This window comes from Rhinoderma darwinii, chromosome 6 (genome assembly GCF_050947455.1).
Source record: "Rhinoderma darwinii isolate aRhiDar2 chromosome 6, aRhiDar2.hap1, whole genome shotgun sequence".
NCBI lineage: Eukaryota > Metazoa > Chordata > Amphibia > Anura > Rhinodermatidae > Rhinoderma > Rhinoderma darwinii.
The window spans coordinates 52,998,755-53,022,133 of record NC_134692.1 but is presented as its reverse complement, the minus strand read 5'-3'; the positions used below and the strand labels follow the sequence as shown (position 1 = coordinate 53,022,133).

Below are 23,379 nucleotides of genomic sequence, written 5' to 3'. Positions count from 1 at the left end.
AATATGAATTCAGGAGGGTTGGGGGGTGGGGGTTCAATTTCCCCATTGTTTCATTACTTTATCAACCGCATGCTGCAGAGTAATTTGGGATCAGTAAACAAACCGTAGGCTGCCAAAAACGTCTGTGATCTGCACTTGGTATTGTATACATTCCCTATTTGAGACTAAATCGAGGATTATGGTTATAAAAAAAAAAAAAAGTGGTGCTATATTGCAGTAGAAAACGCAGGATTTTTTTTATAGGGGGATTTCTAGGTGCGTTACTGCCCATTTCCAACCCCTATTGGACTTATTTTGCCAGCTATCTACATCGCACAGAATTCTTAGGGCCAGTTCACACAGTTTTTTTTTTACAAGTTTTTTGACGCGGAAACCGCATCAGAAAATGCACCAAAAAACGTCCGAAAATGCCTCCCATTGATTTCAATGGGAGGCAGAGGTGTTTTTTTCCCCCCGTGAGCGGAAAAAAGGCTCGCGGGAAAAAGAAGGGACATGCCCTATCTTCAGGCGTTTACGCCTCTGACCTCCCATTGACATCAATGGGAGGCAGAGAAAGAGTGTTTCGCTGAGTTTTATACCCGCGGCGCTCAATGGCCACAGACGAAAATCGGCTTTCAGGCAAAGGAAAATCTGCCTTAAAATTCCAAACGGAAAGCAAAAAACTGTGTGAACCCAGCCTTAGGCCTCATACACACGAAGGTAAAGCCCTTTCCGCAGTAAAATAAATTCATACTTACCCGGCTGTTGTCTTGGTGACGCGTCCCTCTTTCGACATCCAGCCCAACCTCCCTGGATGACGCAGCAGTCCATGTGACCGCTACAGCCTGTGATTGGCTGCAGCGGTCACATGGGCTGAAACGTCATCCCGGGAGGCCGGACTGGAGGAAGAAGCAGGGAGTTCTGCGTAAGTATGAACTTCTCTTTTTTTTTACACGTTGATCTATATTGTGATAGGTAGTCACTGTCGCGGGTGCTGAAAGAGTTACTGCCGATCGTTTAACTCTTTCAGCACCCTGGACAGTGACTATCCCCTGACGTCGCCTAGCAACGCTCCCGTAATTACGGGTGCACACACGTAGTCACCCGTAATTACGGGAGCCCCATAGACTTCTATGGGCCTGCCCGTGCCGTTATTATAGCCTAAAATAGGACATTTTTTATATTTTTCAACGGCATGGACACCTTCCTGTAAGCATACGGGGAGGTACCCATGGCCAATAGAAGTCTACTGGCTGTAATTACGGCCCGTAATTAAGGATGGTTTTACGTGCGTGTGCATGAGACCTAAGAGTTTCGTAGGCTCTATTTAGAAACCCCCCAGGTTTGCTGATGTTTTGGTAAGATGCTGGTACTTGGAGTTCTATAAAATTGACAAAGAACTCTAAAGGACAGCTGCTGGAAATGCATTTCCCTTGTAGTTATGCTTTTCTATTTTTAGACAAGATAGTGAATGTAGCCATCTTTATCTTGACATTAAACGCATTAAATACACAGAGTCATGCAACTTTTACTTGACTTTTTCAATGGCTTTTGTTGCGTGATATCACGCTGCAGCAGTTATCAGAGTCAAGATAAAGATGGCTTCATCCGTATATGAGGGAGTGGTCCTGAATTGCACCTTTTCTAATATTTAAAGGGATATTCCCATCCCAGCCATTTATACCGTATCCACAGGTTTTGCCATAAATGTCCGATAGATGCAGGTCCCAACTCTGGGAACTGCACCTAACTGGAAAACGGGGGTCCTCTCTCCCATCTAGTGAGGCAGCCGCTCCTCCAGAGAATGAGACATTTATGGCAGATCCTGTGGATGGGTGCAAAAATTCTTCCGCACGGTGAACCAGAGAATTTTTGCTCATCTCTATTGATGATCCCTTATTCTTTGAATGGTTGTATGCATTAAATACTTTTCCCAAAATACTCCCCGTACTCCCACCTATACTTAAAGAGGCTGTGTCACCACAGACATTTGTGGTAGACCCACTTTTGGACCCGAAGCTACTTCCCGAACGGGGGCCCGCGCTGGCCACCTTTCATTCAAGCAATGAGTGCCAGTCCCAGCGTCTGGACCCTTAGTGATCACAGCTTCTAACATGTCTCAAATACATGTCAGAAGTTGAGAAAAGTGACAGCGACCCTTTAAAGTATACCTATCATTATTATATATTTTTGCAGAAACGACAAATGAGTAGTACATGTGAATATGATATAAATATAAACACGTGAAACTTTATAATAGATATTATCAAGGAAGTGTGTTATGTTCACTCACCTCTTTCCCTGCCTGCAGGCTCTCTGTAAATGTTCAGAATCCAACTTAGTCCCCAACAAAAATGCGTCTTTAGTAATACAGTAAACAGGGTTGAGTGGAGGAGGGGTTCCTAGTCAGATTTAAAGGGGCTATCACACCAAAACAACTTATCACCTATCCACAAGTGTTTGATCGCTGGGAGTTCGAACCAAACTCAAACGTTTTTTAAAATGAAGATACTCTTGAAAGTGGTTATCCCACCAAAATGACTTAGTACTTATCCACAGGATAGGTGATAAGTGTTTGACTGCTGGGCATCCAACCATCGGGACCCACAGCGATCCACGGAGAGGATGTCTTGAGTCTCCTATTTGAATGGAGCAATAGCGGAGACCCCTACCGTTGCTGGAACGAAGGTGCGGAAGTACTCAGCTGAGCGCCCTGCATCTTCGGCTGAATTCCTTGGACAGGCTCAAAGATATGAGCCCATTTTCAGCCGGACTCGGAACACCATATGGGGGACTTGGGTGTAAAGTATTCCTTGTCAGGCTGAACATGGGCTTACAACCCAGCCGAAGGTGCAGGGTCCTCAGCTGAACACTTGTGCACCTTCATTTCAGGACCCAGACCCCCACGGATTAAAACTTCTGATATGTCTCTATGACATATCACAAGTTTTTTGAAAGTGCAGATACTCCTTAAGTCATGTGCACAGCACTATGGAATAATTGGGCAAGAGGAAACTGCATCGTGGTAAGGGGAAACATCACATCTATTAGTGCCTTGCAAGATGGAAAATAGGCGGGTGAGACACTGTACAGAAACCTTGAATGCATCTTATTAATAAATATTTTTCAAAATGTACATAATTATACAGTACAGTAACTTATTTGTAAGCACCACAATGGACTCTAAAAAATTCTAAGACCACCGCAAGGCTAAATGACACACGTTCAGCATCTTCTTCCAGTAAGTTCATTAGGAAAACATGATCTTCTAACCAGCAGCATTAAGAGCTGCAAATGGATGGTTCTGGGAGAGACTAATAGAATCCATTTGTTTCAGCTAAAGATTTTCTGTCATCTCTGGAATTTCCTGCCACCCTCCCCTTCATGTTAACCCACTCAGAGAAGTCATAATCTGGTTAGAGCATTAAAAAAAATATATCTTTGGGTGTATAGAAAAACCTCTTCAAAGCCTAAACTGGAACTGGATGATGTGACAATGGGCAATAAACACCACAATACTGTAAAGAGTAAATGTAAAATGACACAAAATACAGGAAAATGTCAAATTATTTTGCTCTCTTTAACCTAAAACGGACCTGATCTGTAAAGTCTATTAAATGCTAAAATCTTATAGGTGTGTGGGAAATAATGTTCCCTACGGCAGAGCCTACCTGTCCTGGGTTAACCCCTTCTTAGCTATAAAATACAGCGGAATTGCAGAAAACTAAAGCATTAATTCTGGTAACGTGCCTAGTGTTCCCTAGCTGTTCTCAAAACTGGACACATATGGCATGCTTGTCACTCAGCACAGAACAGCAAGCCATATGTAGTGTGGGAGTCCTGATAACTACACAAGATCTCAGAGCCGCCACTGCAATCCTGTATTACTGTGGAACTAATATATTGTGGTTTCTATATATACACACACACATTTATGCATACATACACATGTTTTATCAGTCACTTGGTAAGAATCTATTTAGACATCCAATAAAAAAATAATAGCACATGTATGTGAGTGACATGCAGTATAGGAATATATAGCAGGATCTCACGGATACACTATATGGGCAAAAGTATTGGGACACCCCTCTTAATCACTGTCAGAGGTGTATAAAATCCAGCATCTAGCCATGCAGTCAACTTTACAAACATTTGTGAAAGAATGGGTCATTCTATAGAGGTCACTGAATTTGACCGTGGTCTTGTAATAGGATGCCACCATTGCAACAAGTCAGTTTGTGAAATTTCTTCCCTCCTAGATATTCCACGATCAGCTGGTATATTGCACAGTGGAAGTGTTTAGGAATCACAGCGACTCAGCCACGAAGTGTCAGACCACTGACCACTAGAGTTACTGAGTAGGGTCACCCAGTGCTTTATACTATGTAATTTATACTCAATTATTTTTCTGAACCGCATGTTCCAGTGCCTATAGACAAGTGTACTCGGTTCACACGGGCATCATGGCTTTCTTTTTTTACAGGATCTATAATGGATCCATTTTACATCCAGAGGCGGAAAACCAGTACATGCCAAACACTTGTCTGAAAGTTTGTTACAACTGTATCCAGCCTAAGTAATTCTCTATAAGCTAAACACATTAGAAAAACAAATCTCCCTCCTGTCGTGATAGTTTGCTACAGTGTATCAGTGCAGCTGCAAAGTATCAGTCTGGAGGCCACAAAAATTCCCTACTCTGTATCCAATTGTAGTAATTCCTCAGCTGTGAGATATATTTGGTCTGTCTGGGTCCTCAACTGTCAATTTCCATTGACTGACAGTAAGCAGTGATCTTAAAAACAGAGCAGCGTTAACTGAGAACAAAAACTTGGCTTGGTGCTGCCATAGATTTCACTTTCAGGTGCACAGACAGCACAAGATGCAAGTAAATTATTAAGAGGCGTGTGTCTCTTAATAAATTACTTGCATCTTACGCCTGGGGCTTCTGACTAAGGGGCTTCTGACTAAGGGCCTATTAACACGATCGAGTGCAAACTCAAACATGAAAAAGAGCAGTTTTTCAAGTCCGAGTTGCACCCGTGCGGGACCCGTTTTCACGGAACCCTCAGATTTGAGTCTATCAAGGGATCCGTAAAAATGGAAGAAAATAGGACATGTTCTATTTTGCAACGAACCCTTCACACGGTCCGTTAAAACAACGGCCGTGTGAATAGTCCCATTGAAATCCAGCGTTCGTGTAAATAAGCCCTAAGACTGGCATATGAAACGACAGTCTTTGTACATATGGGTCAAAGTATATTAGAAAGTTGTATAGATTTTCTCTATCCAATGATTAAATGTTACATACATAAAACCAGAAGGCCCTTTCAAGATCTTATTATTTATACCATATACACATTTTGGAGAAAAATACCATGATATATATTCTTCACTTGTGCATCAGTGAATGTTATTAAAATACTATTTTATGAAGGGTGAAATGTGTTGTGAAGATTTTTTTGCATGAGGTATTCTGATTCTATTCTGCACTTGATCTTAATCTTTACCACTTGTATAAAACTTTCATATTGCTATATGGTGACTTGTGCACAATATGTATTTATGATGCCAAAAATCTAACTTCTAATAAATATTCTATTAAAAATATTTAACTTACATTCATTATAAAACAAATGATACATAAAACAAAACATATAAGCCATAATATATCACTGAGATTGTTAAAAAAATGAGAACCCAAATGGACTTCTCTCCTCACTCTTATCCCTAATTTTGCATTAGCCAATCATAGTGCAGTTTGAGTAAAGTGCGTGTTACAGGACCTGCAGATCATTTACAGTATCCGGCCTTCTCCAGGCAGAACTTCATTCATGCACAGATAATAAATCTTCTTACTCCAATTTTGAACTCCAAGGGGAAACACAGTGACAGTCTGTGAGTGATGAGATCCTGACAACTTGTACAGGCTTCTCCAGAAAAAAAAGCCAAAAAAACGCAGCCAGGCAAGCTGGCCCTCCCACAGGCTGAGAAAAGAAGTTGTAGACTGAAAAGAGTCTTAAAAGCCTCAGAACAGTGCTGAAAAGTTTTATAAATACATTATAGTTGGTACCATGCCTATCTGAGCTCATTGAGGAACTTAGACTGCGTTAATAATTGTTCTGTATTCGTATATGTATTATTTTTTTTTTTTACATTTAAATAAAGTTGCTGAGCCACAGTCATTCTGGCTCTGGATTAGTCTACCAACCTCCTAAAGAGAACAGTATTTTTTCCATTTCTGTTTTAGAGGGTGTGTTTTTTTTTTATTGACGTTTTGATACGGACTCAACAACTGTTTCCCTTCATCGAACTGCCCTTTAGTTTTAGACTTTGTTCACATCTGCATTGCTATTCCTGTTCAGTCATAGAAACAGAAAAACAAATAACGGTGGTGCCGGATCAGTCACACGACAGACACCAACGGTGCTGAAGGACTCCATTTATTTTAGAGGGTTCCATCGGGTTTCCGTTATGGTGTCCATAATTTTTACTGGGAAAAAATTGTAGAGCAGGTTGCGATATTTTGTCCAGAATTTTTTTACGGAATTTTCAACAGAGACTCCTAAAGGAGCCTCCCAACACAGATGTGAGCAGAGCCTGAGACACACACATCCCAATTTTCAAAATAAAGAAAAAGATCACGTAGACTTACAGTGGCACCAGCCCAAGTGACAGCACCAATGGAGTCTGAAGCACTTGCCATGACTGTGGGTGGCACAGATGGATAGTCCATCACAGGGCTTAAAATCCGGTCTTCCAGCACAGCTCCTAGCCAAGGCTTGCGCTTCATCCACCTTATCATTCTTCAGGCACTTTTGGGCAGAAGTGGCTGTCATCTCAGCCGAGAAGCCTCTTCAGATGCAAGAGAGATGTCCCGAAAGCTGGGTGAACACAGGATGGCTGAAACTGAAAGGAAATGCTCTTTTAGTTCAAAATAGCAAAACCAATAAAAAAAAAAGTTACAAGAGAGTGATACAAATTCACACACAGACATATTGCAAAGCCCAAAGGTAACAGATAACAGTCAGTACCATATTCTTATTCCAAGTGACATAAAATGGGTTAAGCTGAAGACACATGCCCCCTCTCGCGCTGCACTATAAGGTATTTATTAGATCTCTTTGGAAGACCCTTTCCTTCTCTAGTCTTATTATTGAGAATGAACGTGGAAGTCAACACGGAAATATTGAACAGAGCTAATAGTTGCCTCTTTTTATCTATTAATGTTATGAGATTCTCACCATGTTGTCAAAATAAAACTCGACAAGAAACCAAAACAATCCTTTAACAGAATATAACTACTGTATACTAGAGGGTCATATACATATAGGACACCGTGATGTCCAAAACACACAAAAAAAACAACAAAATCTATAGCAATTTCATTCTAGATTTAGTAGAATTATATGTGACAGTTACCTCATCTGTGTCTGGGCAACGGGACCTAAAAGAAACGGGTAACAACCCCGGATTGCCTCGAAGATTGTATGAAGACATACTACCATCACTTGTGCCGTCAATTATTCTGTATATTACTCAGAACACAAGATCTCATATGCAGATATTCAAGAAACCACTTTACTAATTACATCCGCAACTAAATTTGCTTAGAGAGCGAAGAAATATGACATTTCAAATACATCATTATATAATACCGCTAATATCTTATAGCCAATTTTATCTAAAGATCAGGTTTCCAAACTAATGCAACAAGTTGAACATACCAACCAGGGTTAAATTTCCAGTGATTTTTGCAAATTTTGTAAATGCAGATCTTTAATTCATTCATTACTGTTAGGGCGGATTCAGACGAACGTGAGCGTTTTGTGCGCGTGGCAGCAGGGTGTCAGCTCCGTGTGTCCTGTTCATATGGATGCGAGGCTGTGTGCTTTTCGCGCAGCCGCCATCATTATGACACTCCGTTTGGATGTTTGTAAACAGAAAAGCACGTGGTGCTTTTCTGTTTACATTCATTTTTTTTACTGCGGTTGCGCGAATAACACTTGTCACACGGAAGTGCTTCCGTTGGGAATGCGTGATTTTCAAGCACCCATTGACTTCAATGGGTGCGTGATGCGCGAAAAACGCTGAAGTATAGGACATGCTGTGAGTTTTACGCAGTGGACACACGCTGTGTTAAAATCACAGACTGTCTGAACGGCCCCGTTGAGTTACATAGGTCCGTGCGATGCACGTGATTTTCACGCGCGTATCACGAACGTGAAACACGTTCATGTGAATAAGGCCTAAGAGGGGATTAATTAAGACTGGCGTGGTCTTAATCGAAAGAGCGCTGGCGTAAGAGGCGCCTAACTTGTTCACACCTCTTAACAAATGAGGCGCCTTTCTGACCATCCGTGCGCCAGTCATCTGCTAGCGTAAACTACGCTGTAATTGACCCTAATTTCTGTCATATATTATAGTAAATTTGTCCTGCTTTTATACTGGCGTAGAACGTTTTAGAATTTCCTTCCTAAATGCCTGGCAATTCTTGTTTCCAGGCTACTAAAAAAATCAATTTACCTCTGAAGAGGACTAACTGATCCCTAAAGTCTAATAGATTTTGTCCAACCCTGTGAAGAAACACAAAGGGCTAAAGGCCCTTTTATACGGGCCAATTATAGTGCAAACGATCGTTCATAGAACGCTCATTGACGATAATTGACCTGTGCAAACGCTCGTTCATCTGCTGATCGTATCACTTCAAAAAACTAAAACTATTATCGTTGTCGGCAGCAGATCTACCTGTGTAAACAGGGAGACGTACTGCCGACAATAATAATGTATGGGAATGAGCGATCGGAGAAACGAGTGCTCATCCCCATACCAGCTCGTGACTGGAGCGCCGATCGGAAGGTCTCGTTGATCGGCGCTCGTTGTACCGTCCCAAAATTGGCAGATGTAAGAGAACCTTAACTTAAAGAAACACTAAACCAACAAATAAATAATAAAAGTAAACAGGAGATAAACTCTGCAGGATTTTCTACATGTTCCGGAAACAGTCAGTCTTGTAGAAACCCTTGCCGAGAACACAGGAGTTCATTTCCACCTGATCTCTTCCATTCTCGGCTGTTTGGTGGGGCTTACCTAAAAGCGTTGGGATTATCCAAAGGCATGGGGCTTAACCATTTTTGTGTCCTACTGCAGACAGGACAGAGGGGGGATGCTCCTGCAGCAGCCAGTTGCTGTACAGACAGACACAGGTTGAGGGAGGGGGAAAAGGTTGATCCCCTGGGACACACACAGAAGATTTATTTATGTATTTTTCAGTATTCATTGCAAATTGAGACCAAATAGGATAATTTTCTGTTTAGTGTTGCTTTAGCAGCACACTGTTGCGGATTTGCTGAAGATTTTGTGGCGTATTTGAGTGGATTTCACCCTTTGCACTGCAAAAGTAGAGAGCTGTGCAAATCTGCAAGAAAATCCGCTGCTGCAGCAAATCTGCCATGTGTGAACATAACCCAATGTAGATTTGGGTCTGTTCAAAAGTGGTAGATTGGTTGAAGAAATTTCGGCACCTGAATATCTGTTACATACACCTGGGGGTTGCCTGCAGCATGTTCATGGATTTTACAAACCTAATTAAGGAACAGTTGAAGAAATGTTTGCAACAAATCTGCCATGTGTAAACATACCCTAAAGACATTGTGTCCAAATAAGTTGCATGAATAGAGGGGGTCCTTCAAACAGGGCCCGCCTCTATTAGCCAAAATGTAGACAAGCAACAGGGTAAGGCTCTGTTCACATTTGCGTTGCAGCTTCTGTTTATAACAGCAACCAAAAACCTGTTACAGTGTCATCGCACGACGGACACCAGCCAACTCGGGTGTCATCGCTATTTTACCAGTCAAAAATGGCGGAATATGCGATGGAGGTTCCTAACTTACGCCAGTCTTAGTAAAGGAAATAGTTGAAGTAATTAAAGCCAAATTAAAAAGCCCATGCCTATTAAAAGTTTGGTGAGAGGCAGAAATACACATCTACATCCACTATTTGAGTAGGGGGTACTTGGCTTAGCAACGGTGAGGAGCACTGTCCTAGACGGGCAGGTACTGGTGTTTATTTTCAGTAGATAGACGGTCGGGCATATGTCATTGTCTATCATTACGCTTTATAACGTGGGTTGCCCTAGGTCCGGGGTGCCAGGATAACTCAGGATAACGATGGATCAAGCAAGAACAACGTTTAAGCAGATCCAAAAGATTTTCCAGTCAATGGAATGGATTCCTATATTTTGAACCCATAAATCTGCCTTCATAGAGACACCCCTCGGACTGCTTGATGCCTACATTTATAGCCAGGTGTAGATGCCACCAAATCCCACCAACCTCAGATCTGATAAAAATGAATCTCTGATGGCGTCCAGCGGCAAAACAAAAAACCTCAACTAAAGGCATTTCCCAGAAAAAGGGAAGGCTTTCTATATAAAGCCAGCCCATGCGCTTGTAACGCCCGGAATCGGGTCACTCACAAATAGGACACCACACGTTTTCTTTAAAACAATTGCATAATTTAATGGCAGACACATTACTGATTTGGGTTGTAAACTGTCATAATCCAAATGAAATTAAGCAGATGTCCGTGCATAATAACCCAAGTATCTGGGCATCGTGTCGTGTACATTGCTCATGGACATGACCCTAAATGTAGAAGACAAGTCAAAACAATTGTGTATGACATAAGACATCAGGGACACCTTCTCCTCAATCCAGGAGCAGCGGGCAGACTGCATCCACACATAGGCATCTGTCAGCACCCAGGCTGTATACTGCCCTCCAAATACTGCCCAAAGACGCTTCCATACCCATGGAAACACAAGATCCTCAAGCTGCACACAATTATTCTCTTATCCGGCCATAGTGAAGGAATATTGTTAACACTTAACGTTCCAGTCTATGTTTATAGATCCAAATTCACAGTAAGTCCCATAAACAGATTCATCGTAATGATACAAATGATCTCCACCCATCTGATCGTCTACGACCAGTCTGTTCCATACGTGCATTATCGCCCACAACAAAATTCTAACAGACCCATAAATATTCCCAATAATTAATAGGATTTTAAAAGGTTGCAAATGATCGCTGTGGTTCCATAGACAACAATATTGGGGTGTTGTGGATCCATAGACAACATGATTGGGGTTGTACTCCACACACACAACTTACATAAAAACGGAGGATTCTGCTGGTAACATAAAAGTGACCAAACTCTCACCTATTTCACCCGGACGGGTTTGGGGGTGGAGGGTGAGGCAGGAGATCCATGCCCAAAAGGCTCCTCTTATTCCCCAGGGAGCGCTGAACTTCCGAGCACTGGAATCTGTGAGCCACAAATAGTCACTCAGCTCCGAGTCTTCAGCAGTGACCGCGGTAGTTCAGCTGTACATCCCCGGCGCCCGGTGCAGAGCCGCTCTCCTACCGCTATATGTGACAGCACCGAGGACAATGTGCGGGAGACACCGTCACTCCACACCGGGCACTCACCAATGAAGTTCCGGCCGCTCCTCTCTCTGGACCCAGCTCAGTGTGTGGAAGAAGGGCGGCACTGCGCAGGCGCTACATTCCCTTCCATAGACAAAGTGACAGGAGCCAGCGGAGGAGAGTGACAGACACAAAGCACTGGCGGCGTGCTACATATATATATATACACATAAACACTAGTACACAAATAATACACATATACAGTGCTAAACATATATACACACACACATAATAATACACATAAACACTAGTACACAAATAATACACATATACAGTGCTAAACATATATACACACACATAAACAGTGATAAACATATATATACACATAATAATACACATAAACGCTAGTACACATATAATACACATATACAGTGATAAACATATATACACATAATAATACACATAAACAGTGACAAACATATATATACACATAATAATACACATAAACAGTGACAAACATATATATACACATAATAATACACATAAACACTAGTACACATATAATACACATATACAGTGATAAACATATATACACATAATAATACACATAAACAGTGATAAACACACACATATATATACACACACATATTAATACACATAAACACTAGTACACATATAATACACATATACAGTGATAAACATATATACACATAATAATACACATAAACAGTGATAAACACACACATATATATACACACACATATTAATACACATAAACACTAGTACACATATAATACACATATACAGTGATAAACATATATACACATAATAATAATAATACACATAAACAGTAATAAACATATATATATATATACGCTCCAAGATACGAGACAGCACTCCAGAAATTGTGAAAAAATAGGATCACTTTTTTTTCACAATTTCTGGAGTGCTGTCTCGTATCTTGGAGCGTATTGGTTATTTGGGACACCGGTCGAGTGTCTGAACGGGAATTCTTTGCACCCTATACAGAAGGAACGGTGCTGCTTTTTCTTTGTTTTTATATATATATATATATATACACACACACATAATAATACACATAAACACTAGTACACGTATAATACACATATACAGTGATAAACATATATATATACACATATATACGCATGATAATACACATATACAGTGATAAACACACACATAATAATACACATATACAGTGATAAACATATATATATATATATATATAGATACACACACACATAATAATACACATAAACACCAATACGCATATAATACACATAGAATAATACACATATATACAGTGATAAACATATATATATACACACATAATAATACACATAAACACTACTACACATATAATACACATATACAGTGATAAACATATATACACATAATAATACACATATATATACACACACATAATAATACACATAAACACTAGTACACATATAATACACATATACAGTGATAAACATATACACACACAGAATAATACACATACAGTGATAAACATATACACACACACACACACACACACACACACAGAATAATACACATACACACATAATACACTAATACACATATAATATACATATACAGTTATAAACCCATATATATATATATACACACATAATAATACACATAATAATGATACACATAAACACCAATACACATATAATACACACACACACACACACACACACACACAGGATAATACACATATACAGTGATAAACATATCTATATATACATAATAATACACATAAACAGTGATAAACACACACACACACACATATATATATATATACAGAATAATACACATAATAATACACATATACAGTGCTAAACATTTATACACATAATAATACACATATAAAGTGATAAACAGATACACACATAATACACTAATACACATATAATGTACATATACAGTGCTAAACACACACACACATATATATATATATATACACACATAATAATAGATATAAACACCAATATACATATAATACACATATATACACACATAATAATAGATATAAACACCAATATACATATAATACACATATATACACACAGAATAATACCCATGTACAGTGATAATTCACTGTATTTAAACTATATATATTGTGCTCCCACAAATATGAAAAATTGTAAATTCACTGAAGTGATAAATGAGTAAAATGTATAACTTTTATTTCATAGCTATCTAAAAACAGGGGTACAATCACCACTGTGAAAAGCCCAACCGTGTATTTTAAAACCGTATTAAAGAGGCTCTGTCACCAGATTTTGCAACCCCTCTCTGCTATTGCAGCAGATAGGCGCTGCAATGTAGATTACAGTAACGTTTTTATTTTTAAAAAACGAGCATTTTTGGCCAAGTTATGACCATTATTGTATTTATGCAAATGAGGCTTGCAAAAGTACAACTGGGCGTGTTGAAAAGTAAAAGTACAACTGGGCGTGTATTATGTGCGTACATCGGGGCGTGTTTACTACTTTTACTAGCTGGGCGTTGTGTATAGAAGTGTCATCCACTTCTCTTCACAACGCCCAGCTTCTGGCAGTGCAGACACAGCCGTGTTCTCCAGAGATCACGCTGTGACGTCACTCACAGGTCCTGCATCGTGTCGGCACCAGAGGCTACAGATGATTCTGCAGCAGCATCGGCGTTTGCAGGTAAGTCGATGTAGCTACTTACCTGCAAATGCTGATGCTGCTGCAGAATCAACTGTAGCCTCTGGTGCCGACACGATGCAGGACCTGTGAGTGACGTCACAGTGCTGCACTGCCAGAAGCTGGGCGTTCTGAAGAGAAGTGGATGATACTTCTCATCAGAAAGCCCAGCTAGTAAAAGTAGTAAACACGCCCCGATGTACGCACATAATACACGCCCAGTTGTACTTTTACTTTTCAACACGCCCAGTTGTACTTTTGCAAGCCTCATTTGCATAAATACGAAAATGGTCATAACTTGGCCAAAAATGCTCGTTTTTTAAAAATAAAAACGTTACTGTAATCTACATTGCAGCGCCGATCACAGGCAATAGCAGATAGGGGCTGCAAAATCTGGTGACAGAGCCTCTTTAAACAAATACTCCAAGTCCTAATTCGTTTGCGAACCCTCTATGACTGGGTATATAAACAGAGATATCAAATATGGAATCAGCGTTTAAACATTGGTGTAACAGTGGTTTAGACCCTAAAACACACCGGAGCCTGCAGTTAACCGCACCTAAATCTCCTGATGTTAAAGGAACAGTGTCACCCCCAAAAAAATTTTCATATGTTAAAGATGTTAGTGCTTTATTAAAAACGTTTGGATTAATTTGTGTGTTTGTGTGTTACTTTTTTTTATTTTTACACTTTTTCTTCCCTATGGGGGCTGCCATTTTTTTTTCCATTTCTGTATGTGTCGATTAACGACACGTACAGACATGGAATACGGCAGCTCCAGTCCCATAGGGACTGCGAACGGGGCCCGTTCCATCCACTATCGTGTACGCCGCTGTGTGGGAACGGCGCATGCGCCGCTCCCACACAGTTCAATTTGAAATGCGCGCTGTCCGGCGCCATTTTCCTGTGGACCGGAAGTCGCGGCCGGACAGTAAGATTACTACTTCCGGTCGCGGCTTCCGGACTTGTGCGCATGGAGCAGCGGCAGCAGACGGAGCGGATGGACCGGAGGGAGCGGCGGCGACTGGAGCAGGTAAGTTATTTCTATGTATGTTCGTGTTTCAGTGTGTGTTTACTACTGTATGTAAACCTACTACACTGTGTGTTAGCTCAAAAAATGGCGACACACAGTGTAGGAGGTTTGACCATTCAAACCCCTCGTTTCTCCCGGCACTAGCCAGGATAAAGGAGGGGGGGATTCTGAGAGCTCACTAGAGCGAGGGATTTTTACCCAATTTTGCAGCATAAAGCAATGTGGTTGCTTTACCACATGCAATGCTGCAATTTTGGGAATGGCTCCATCTAGTGACCAGTGCTGGGAAATATTATAAATTGAATCCAATTTATAATATTTCCTGACTCGTGAAAAAAATAAAATAAATTAGAACAATGTTTAATCACCTACACACTAATTGTTTAACTAAAAAAAACAAAACATGTTTTGCTGGCAACACATTCCCTTTAAGGATACACAACAATACCACTGCCCCCTACGCAAAATTCCCTCACTTAACCCGACCCTACGCGTTTCTATACTTATCATCAGGGGTCTGTAGCTTGGTCAGTCTGGCCAGGATGCCAGCGATATTTCTTCAGCAGCAGATATTCTACTGCACAACACGGAAGCATGCACGCATAGATGTCAGCGGCATGCTTCACTACGGGACTCTGAGTTACTATGAACCGGATACTCCTCCCCCTGGCTTCGGCGGCATACTACGAACCAGCCAATCACACTCGCCCACCACATCCGTGAAGTTCGACCATGTGACTCCCGGCCGTCAGCTGACATACCCGGAAGCAACATCGTAAACTCCACAGAACGTGCAGACTCGATGGGAGGCTGTAGAAGTATCTACTTACTGCACAGAGCCTCATACTATTCAAGGATAGAGTATATCAATATTAAGTTGGATACATATTGCGGATCAGCTCAAGACCGCAATTGGACTGCCACGATAGGAGCACCTACCCTGGAAATACATATTGTATGAATGGAAAAATGATATTAATGTCAACCACACTTTAGACATTTGAAACCCTCCTGGACTGAATTACCATGCCTGTTACTATTGAATGGTATACTGCAAGTAACTGTGCTTGGACTAGGATTAAATTGCCATACCCCTACCTAGAGGACCGACAGATCCTGTAACTTTAACTGGATTGTATATTTAAATAAAACGGGTATAATTTGTTTGCTCGTTTAAACCTTCAGGCTGTACACAAGCCAGTCTGTAAATCCATTGGGCCTCTTTGCGCAGAATGAGGTTATCCAAATCCCCTCCCCGTTTAGGAGGACGTACCAGTTCAATTGCCTGAAATTTCAAACATTCTGCCCTGCCTTGATGTTTTGCATGTACATGTTTTGATATGGACGTATCTCTCGAATTTGTAACATCTCCAACATGTTCCCTAATCCGGCGCCGAAACTGCCGCACCGTTTTGCCCACATAATTCAGTGGGCATGGACATGTAATTAAATAGACCACACCAGCCGTTTTGCAGTTTACGAAATCTCGGATGTCATACTCAATCTTGGTGGTGACACTTTTGAATTTTTTCCCACTTTGGATAAAGTCACAGGCTCTACAACTACCGCATCTATGTGTGCCCAGTATCTGCCTATCCAACCAAGTGCCTTTTTGTATTATAGGGTCAAAACAGCTCTGCATCACCCTATCCCTAATGTTTTTACCTCTACGGAACGTAACTGAAGGCCATTGTGTTATCTGATCCGCCAGGTCCGCGTCGGCACCTAGGATACGCCAGTACCTTTTGAGTATTTCCATGATCTCAGATTGTTTGGAGTCAAAAGTACCTATGAGCCTCGTGACCCTTTCCTCTTTCCGTTGTCTAGGGACTAAAAGACTCTGCCTATCTGCATCCCTCGCTCCCTCATAGGCCTTTCTAATTACCCCCTTAGGGAAGCCTCTCTCCTTCAATCTGTTTGTGAGGTCATGTGCCTGTAACTCAAAATCGTCCATCGAACTACAATTCCGGCGTACCCTCATAAATTGGCCTCTGGGGATCCCTCGTTTGAGGGGATAAGGGTGACAACTGTTCCATTGAAGAAAACTATTGGTTGCTGTCTCCTTACGGTGTACTTTTGTACGTATTGCGCCTTCCTTAGTTTTAATTATCTTAAGATCTAAAAAAGATAATTCCTGATCACTGATTTCACATGTGAACCTGAGCCCTAGATCGTTTACATTAAGGGCTGCCACAAAGTTATTGAATTCCTCCACTGTGGAATTCCAAAGCAACAACACGTCATCAATATATCTAATCCAGATACCTATTGATGAAGTCCATTTAACAAATTTATCCCCAAAGACCACTGTCTCTTCCCACCAGCCAAGAAACAAGTTTGCATAGGTGGGAGCAGTGGGACTCCCCATTGCTGTACCAGGTTGCTGATGAAAAATGCGGTCTTCAAAGATAAATACATTCCTTTCTAACACAAAGTGTAGTAATTGCAAAACAAGCTGGTTATGAGCCACATATTGAGTGCCCCTAGATTTTAAAAAATATTCCACTGCGTCACAGCCAAGTCTATGTGGAATGGAGGAATACAAAGCCTCTACATCCAAACTGGCCAGAAATGTATTTTGTTCCAATGTGATACCCTCAATTTGTTTTAAAACATCCATGGTATCACGTACATATGATGTGAGACCTAGTACAAACGGACGCAGCACCTGGTCTATATATGTACTCACATTCTGGGTTAGATTGTTAATACCTGATACAATGGGTCTACCACGTAGGGGAGGATACCCTTTGTGGATTTTTGGCAGGCTATAAAAGCATGCCATGATAGGAAATTGTGGAAATAAAAAGTTGAATTCACTAGCACTGATCAGGGACCTGCTCTTTACATCCCGTAGGATACCTAAAAGCTCCTTCTTGAACACTGCTGTAGGGTTATCTTTTAGAATGGTGTAACAGTCAGGATTGAGCAAAATTTCCTCACACATTTCTTATAGTCTTTTTGACTCATAACCACAATGTTCCCACCCTTATCGGATGCTTTTAGAATGATATTCCGTCTTTTTTCCAAAGTGGTAAGAGCTACACGTTCAGACCAAGACAGATTGTTATCAATGCCCCTCATATCCTGACTCAAAGCTTTGATCTCTTCACCCACCAGATCTACGAACAGATCTACGTTGGTAAAATCTCCCAATGGCGGCAACTTCCTACTTCTAGTTTTCAAATTAGTAAAAGGACCCAGTCCTGGAGCTCTACTCGATTCCTCAAGTAACCCTTCCAAGACTTCTAGGCCTTCCAAATCAGATTCCTCTAAACCCATTTCCAGACATTTTTTCCTGTTGTGATATTTGAAAAACTTAATCCATTTTAATTTACGAGCAAACAAATTCAAATCCTTGATCCAGGTGAATGAATCAAATTTCACTGTGGGGACAAATGAAAGTCCCTTCTCTAAGGCCTCATGCACACGACCGTGTTTTTGCGTCCGCAATTCCCCCGCAAATCCACGGGAGAATTGCGGACCCATTCTTTTCTATGGGGCCGTGCACACGACCGTAGTTTTTGCGGTCCGTGCACGGCCCGGGAACCCGGACCGCAGAAAGTACGGACATGTCCTATTATGGTCCGGAGTTGCGGTCCGGGCTCATTGAAAACAATGGCCCGGCCATGTGCATGTGCGGGCGGCTTGCGGCTGACAGTCCGCTGACAGTCCGCAGCCGGCCGACACGAAAATCACGGGCGTGCACACGGCTACGGTCGGGCTACGGTCGTGTGCATGAGGCCTTAGAGCATGATCTCAGATGGACTCAAATTGTATTCAGATAAATTAATTATTTGTAACTTATCTGTTCCTATTCCCTTTATAAATACTTTTGTCCCCTCAGCATGTAGCGGGAAATGGGGGGATTGTTGGATAAAAAATTATTACTGCCACTGTTGGAAGAAGCTCTAGCCCGGCCTCTATTCCTACCTCTGGCCCCTCCCCTATATATATATTTTTTTTTGGGCGAGTGTGATAGGCTGGTTCGTAGTATGCCACGAAGCCAGGGGGAGGAGTATCCAGTTCATAGTAACTCAGAGTCCCGTAGTGAAGCATGCCGCTGACATCTATGCGTGCATGCTTCCGTGTTGTGCAGTAGAATATCTGCTGCTGAAGAAATATCGCTGGCATCCTGGCCAGACTGACCAAGCTACAGACCCCTGATGATAAGTATAGAAACGCGTAGGGTCGGGTTAAGTGAGGGAATTTTGCGTAGGGGGCAGTGGCATTGTTGTGTATCCTTAACATCAGGAGATTTAGGTGCGGTTAACTGCAGGCTCCGGTGTGTTTTAGAGTCTAAACCACTATTACACCAATGTTTAAACGCTGATTCCATATTTGATATCTCTGTTTATATACCCAGTCATAGAGGGTTCGCAAACGAATTAGGACTTGGAGTATTTGTTTAATACGGTTCTAAAATACACGGTTGGGCTTTTCACGGTGGTGATTGTACCCCTGTTTTTAGATAGCTATGAAATAAAAGTTATACATTTTACTCATTTATCACTTCAGTGAATTTACCATGTACAGTGATAAACACATATGTATGTATATATATATATATATATATATATATATATATATATATATATATATATATATCTATATCTACATATACATAATAATACACATAAACACTAGTACACATATAATACACATGAACAGTGATAAACATATATATACATAATAATACACATAAACTGTGATAAACATATATACACATAATATACATAAACAGTGACAAACATACACACAGAATAATACACATATACACTAATACACATATACATATATACACAGAATAATACAATACATATATACACAGAATAATACACACTGATATATACACTGATACACATACACACTGATACACAGAATAATACACATATACACCCTGATTCACAGTACACACTGAAACACATATATACACAGAATAATACACATATACCATACCTCCCAACTTCGACCTCTAATCCCACCCAATCCCCGCCCGTTCACACCCGCTTCAGCCCACACAGTATCATGCTCCCATAGTGCCTCACACACAGTATAATGCCCCATAGCTGCCCCCATACAGTATAATGCCCCCATAGATGCACCCATACAATATAATGTCCACACAGATGCCCCCATACAGAATAATGCCCCCATAGCTGGCCCCATACAGTATAGTGCCCCATAGCTTCCCATACAGTATAATGCCCCATAGGTGCCCCATACAGTATAATGCCCCCATAGCTGCTCTTATACAGTATAATACCCCTATAGATTCTCCATACACTATAATGCCCCCATAGCTACCACCATACACTATAATTCCCCCTTAGCTGCCACCATACACTATAATGCTCTTACAGCTTCCCGATAATGTATAATGCCCTTGTAGCTTCACCATACAATATAATGCCCCCATAACTGCCCCCATACAGTATAATGCCCCCTAGCTGCCACCATACAGTATAATGCCCCTAAGCTGCCCCCCATAGAGTATAATACCCCTCTAGCTGCCACGATACAGTATAATGCCCCTTAGCTGCCCCATACTGTATAATGCCCCATAGCTGCCCCATACAGTATAATGCCCCCTTATCTGCCCCTAGTGCCAGTGCCCACATATAAAGTGCTATTGCCCACATAGTGCCACAGTGCTCATGTAGATAGTGCCACTCAAGTGCCCATGTAGATAGCGCCACAGTGTCCCCTGTAGATGTATGGACAGTGACGTCAAGAGCTTCCCCTTAAAGTAGCGCTGTGCACGAAGAGTCCTCTGTACTAATGCTGAAGCAGGGAGCTAACAGTTCCCTGCTTTAGCATTGGGTTCAACTGTATCTGCGTCCTGAGGACGCAGATACAGTTGACATCGGGAGTCCGGGACATACCACCGGCCACCCGGGACAGCGGGACATCGCCCGAAATCCATTACTGTCCCGATGAATCCGGAATGGTTGGGAAGTATGCATATACACACACAATGATACACATATACACTAATGCACATATACACACACAGAATAATACACATATACACTGATACACATACAGAATAATACACATATACACACACTGATATACACACACACACACACACACACACACACACACACACACACACACACACACACACACACACACACATATATATAGATAGATAGATAGATAGATAGATAGATAGATAGATAGATATAGATGTATATACATATATACCTATTAACTCATTGATGTATACACTGATACACATCAATACCTAATGACTGATGAATGTTACACTGATACACACGCAGAATTACATACATGTACACACTGATACACATTTACAAAAAAGACTACACACACACAATGACATATTGTTACACACTGATACACATATACACAAAGACTGATACACATAAGCACATACACGCTGGTACAGTGATACACATACACACCTGCATATATACCTGTAGACTGATAGACATATACACCGATACACATATAGAGTATATACACATATAGAATCAGAAGTTTACACTGATACACATATATATAGACACACGCACACACACACACACACACACACACACACACACACACACACACACACACACACACACACACACACACACCCAAACGGACTGATAGACATATACGCTGAAATAAACATGCAGACCCCAAAACACTTTACACATGCATATGCACGCACCGACTGATACACATGTACACGGATACACATATACACTTAGACTAACACATATACACACACAAACTAATTCGTACACATTACACACAGACTGATACACATATGCACACATATACACTCAGAAACTGACACACACACAGACTAATACACACACACACACACACACACACACACGCGCGCGCGCGCAGACTAATACACATACACACACACGCGCAGACTAATACACATATATACACACACACACACACACACAGGTTGATTCACATACAATGCATTTGTGAAGTCTTCAGACCCTTTACATTTTTTGTCATTTTTTTGTGTTGAGGCCTTGTGCTAAAATAAAAACAAATTGTTTTCCCCCCATCATTCTGCACTGAATACCCCATACAGAATGTTAATAATCTCTGCTAAATTTATTGAAAAAGAAAAACTAAAATATTGCATTGACATAAGTATTCAGACCCTTTACTCAGCGCTTAGTTGAAGTACCTTTGGCAGTGATAACAGCCCCCAGTCTTCTTGGGTGTGATGCCACAAGGTTTGCACACCGGGATTTGAGGACATTCACAGAGTTGTCCCTAAGCCACTCCTGTGTTGTCTTGGCTGTGTGTTTAGGGTGATTGTCTTGTTGGAAGGTGAACCTTCAAGCCAGTCTGAGGTCCAGAGCACTCTGGACCAGGTTTTCATTAAGAATATCTCTGTACTTTGCTCCATTCATCTTTCCCTCAACCCTGACCAGTCTCCCTGTGCCAGCTGCTGACACCCCCACCGCATGATGCTGCCACCACCACCTTGCTTAACTGTAGGGATGGTATTGGGCTGGTGATGAGCAGTGCCTGGTTTCCTCCAGACATGACGCTTAGAATTGAGGCCACAATGTTCAATCTTGGTTTTATCAGTCCACAGGGGAATCTTGTTTTTCACAATCGAAGAGTCCTTTAGGTTTTATTTTTTTTTGCAAACTCCTGACAGCTTTCATGTGTTATTTACTGAGGAGAGGCTTCTTTCTGGACACTCTGCGATAAAGCCAGATTGGTGGAGCGCTGCAGTGATAGTTGACCTTCTGGAAGATTCTCCCATCTGCACACAGGATCTTTGGAGCTCTTACAGAGTGACCATTCGGTTCTCGGTCACCTCTCTTACCAAGGCCCTTCTCTCCAGATTACTTAGTTTGGTGGGACAGCCAGCTCTAGGAAGATTCCGGGTTGTTCCAAACTTCTTCCATTTAAGAATTATGGAGGCCATTGTGCTCTTGGGAACTTTCAGTGCAGCAGAATTTTTTTTGTACCCTTCTCTAGATCTGTGCCTCCACACAATCCCGACTCTGAGCTCTGCAGGCAGTTCTTTCCTCCTCATGACTTGGTGTTTGCTCTGATATACATTGTCAGCTGTGAGTCCTTATATAGACAGGGGTGTGTCTTTCCAAATAATGTCCAATCAAATGAATTTACCACAGGTGGCCTCCAATCAAGGTGTAGAAACATTTCTGGATGATCTCGAAATAACCCCAGAAATAAAATTCAAGTGTCATAGCAAAGAGTCTGAATACTTATACCC

At 41.3% G+C, this 23,379-nt stretch overlaps 1 protein-coding gene across 1 annotated transcript in view; it reads right to left on the bottom strand.

The window, feature by feature from the left end:
- Positions 1–11,512, bottom strand: part of C6H3orf70 (chromosome 6 C3orf70 homolog) — a 77,298-nt gene extending 65,786 nt beyond the window's left edge. The window contains exons 1-2 of the mRNA XM_075829727.1: positions 11,203–11,512; positions 6,635–6,888 (exon numbers count right to left, since the gene is read on the bottom strand). Coding sequence (XP_075685842.1) covers positions 6,635–6,818 — 184 coding nt within the window. The 5' untranslated portion in view covers positions 6,819–6,888; positions 11,203–11,512. The remainder of the gene's footprint in view (positions 1–6,634; positions 6,889–11,202) is intronic.
- Positions 11,513–23,379: the final 11,867 nt, after the last annotated feature.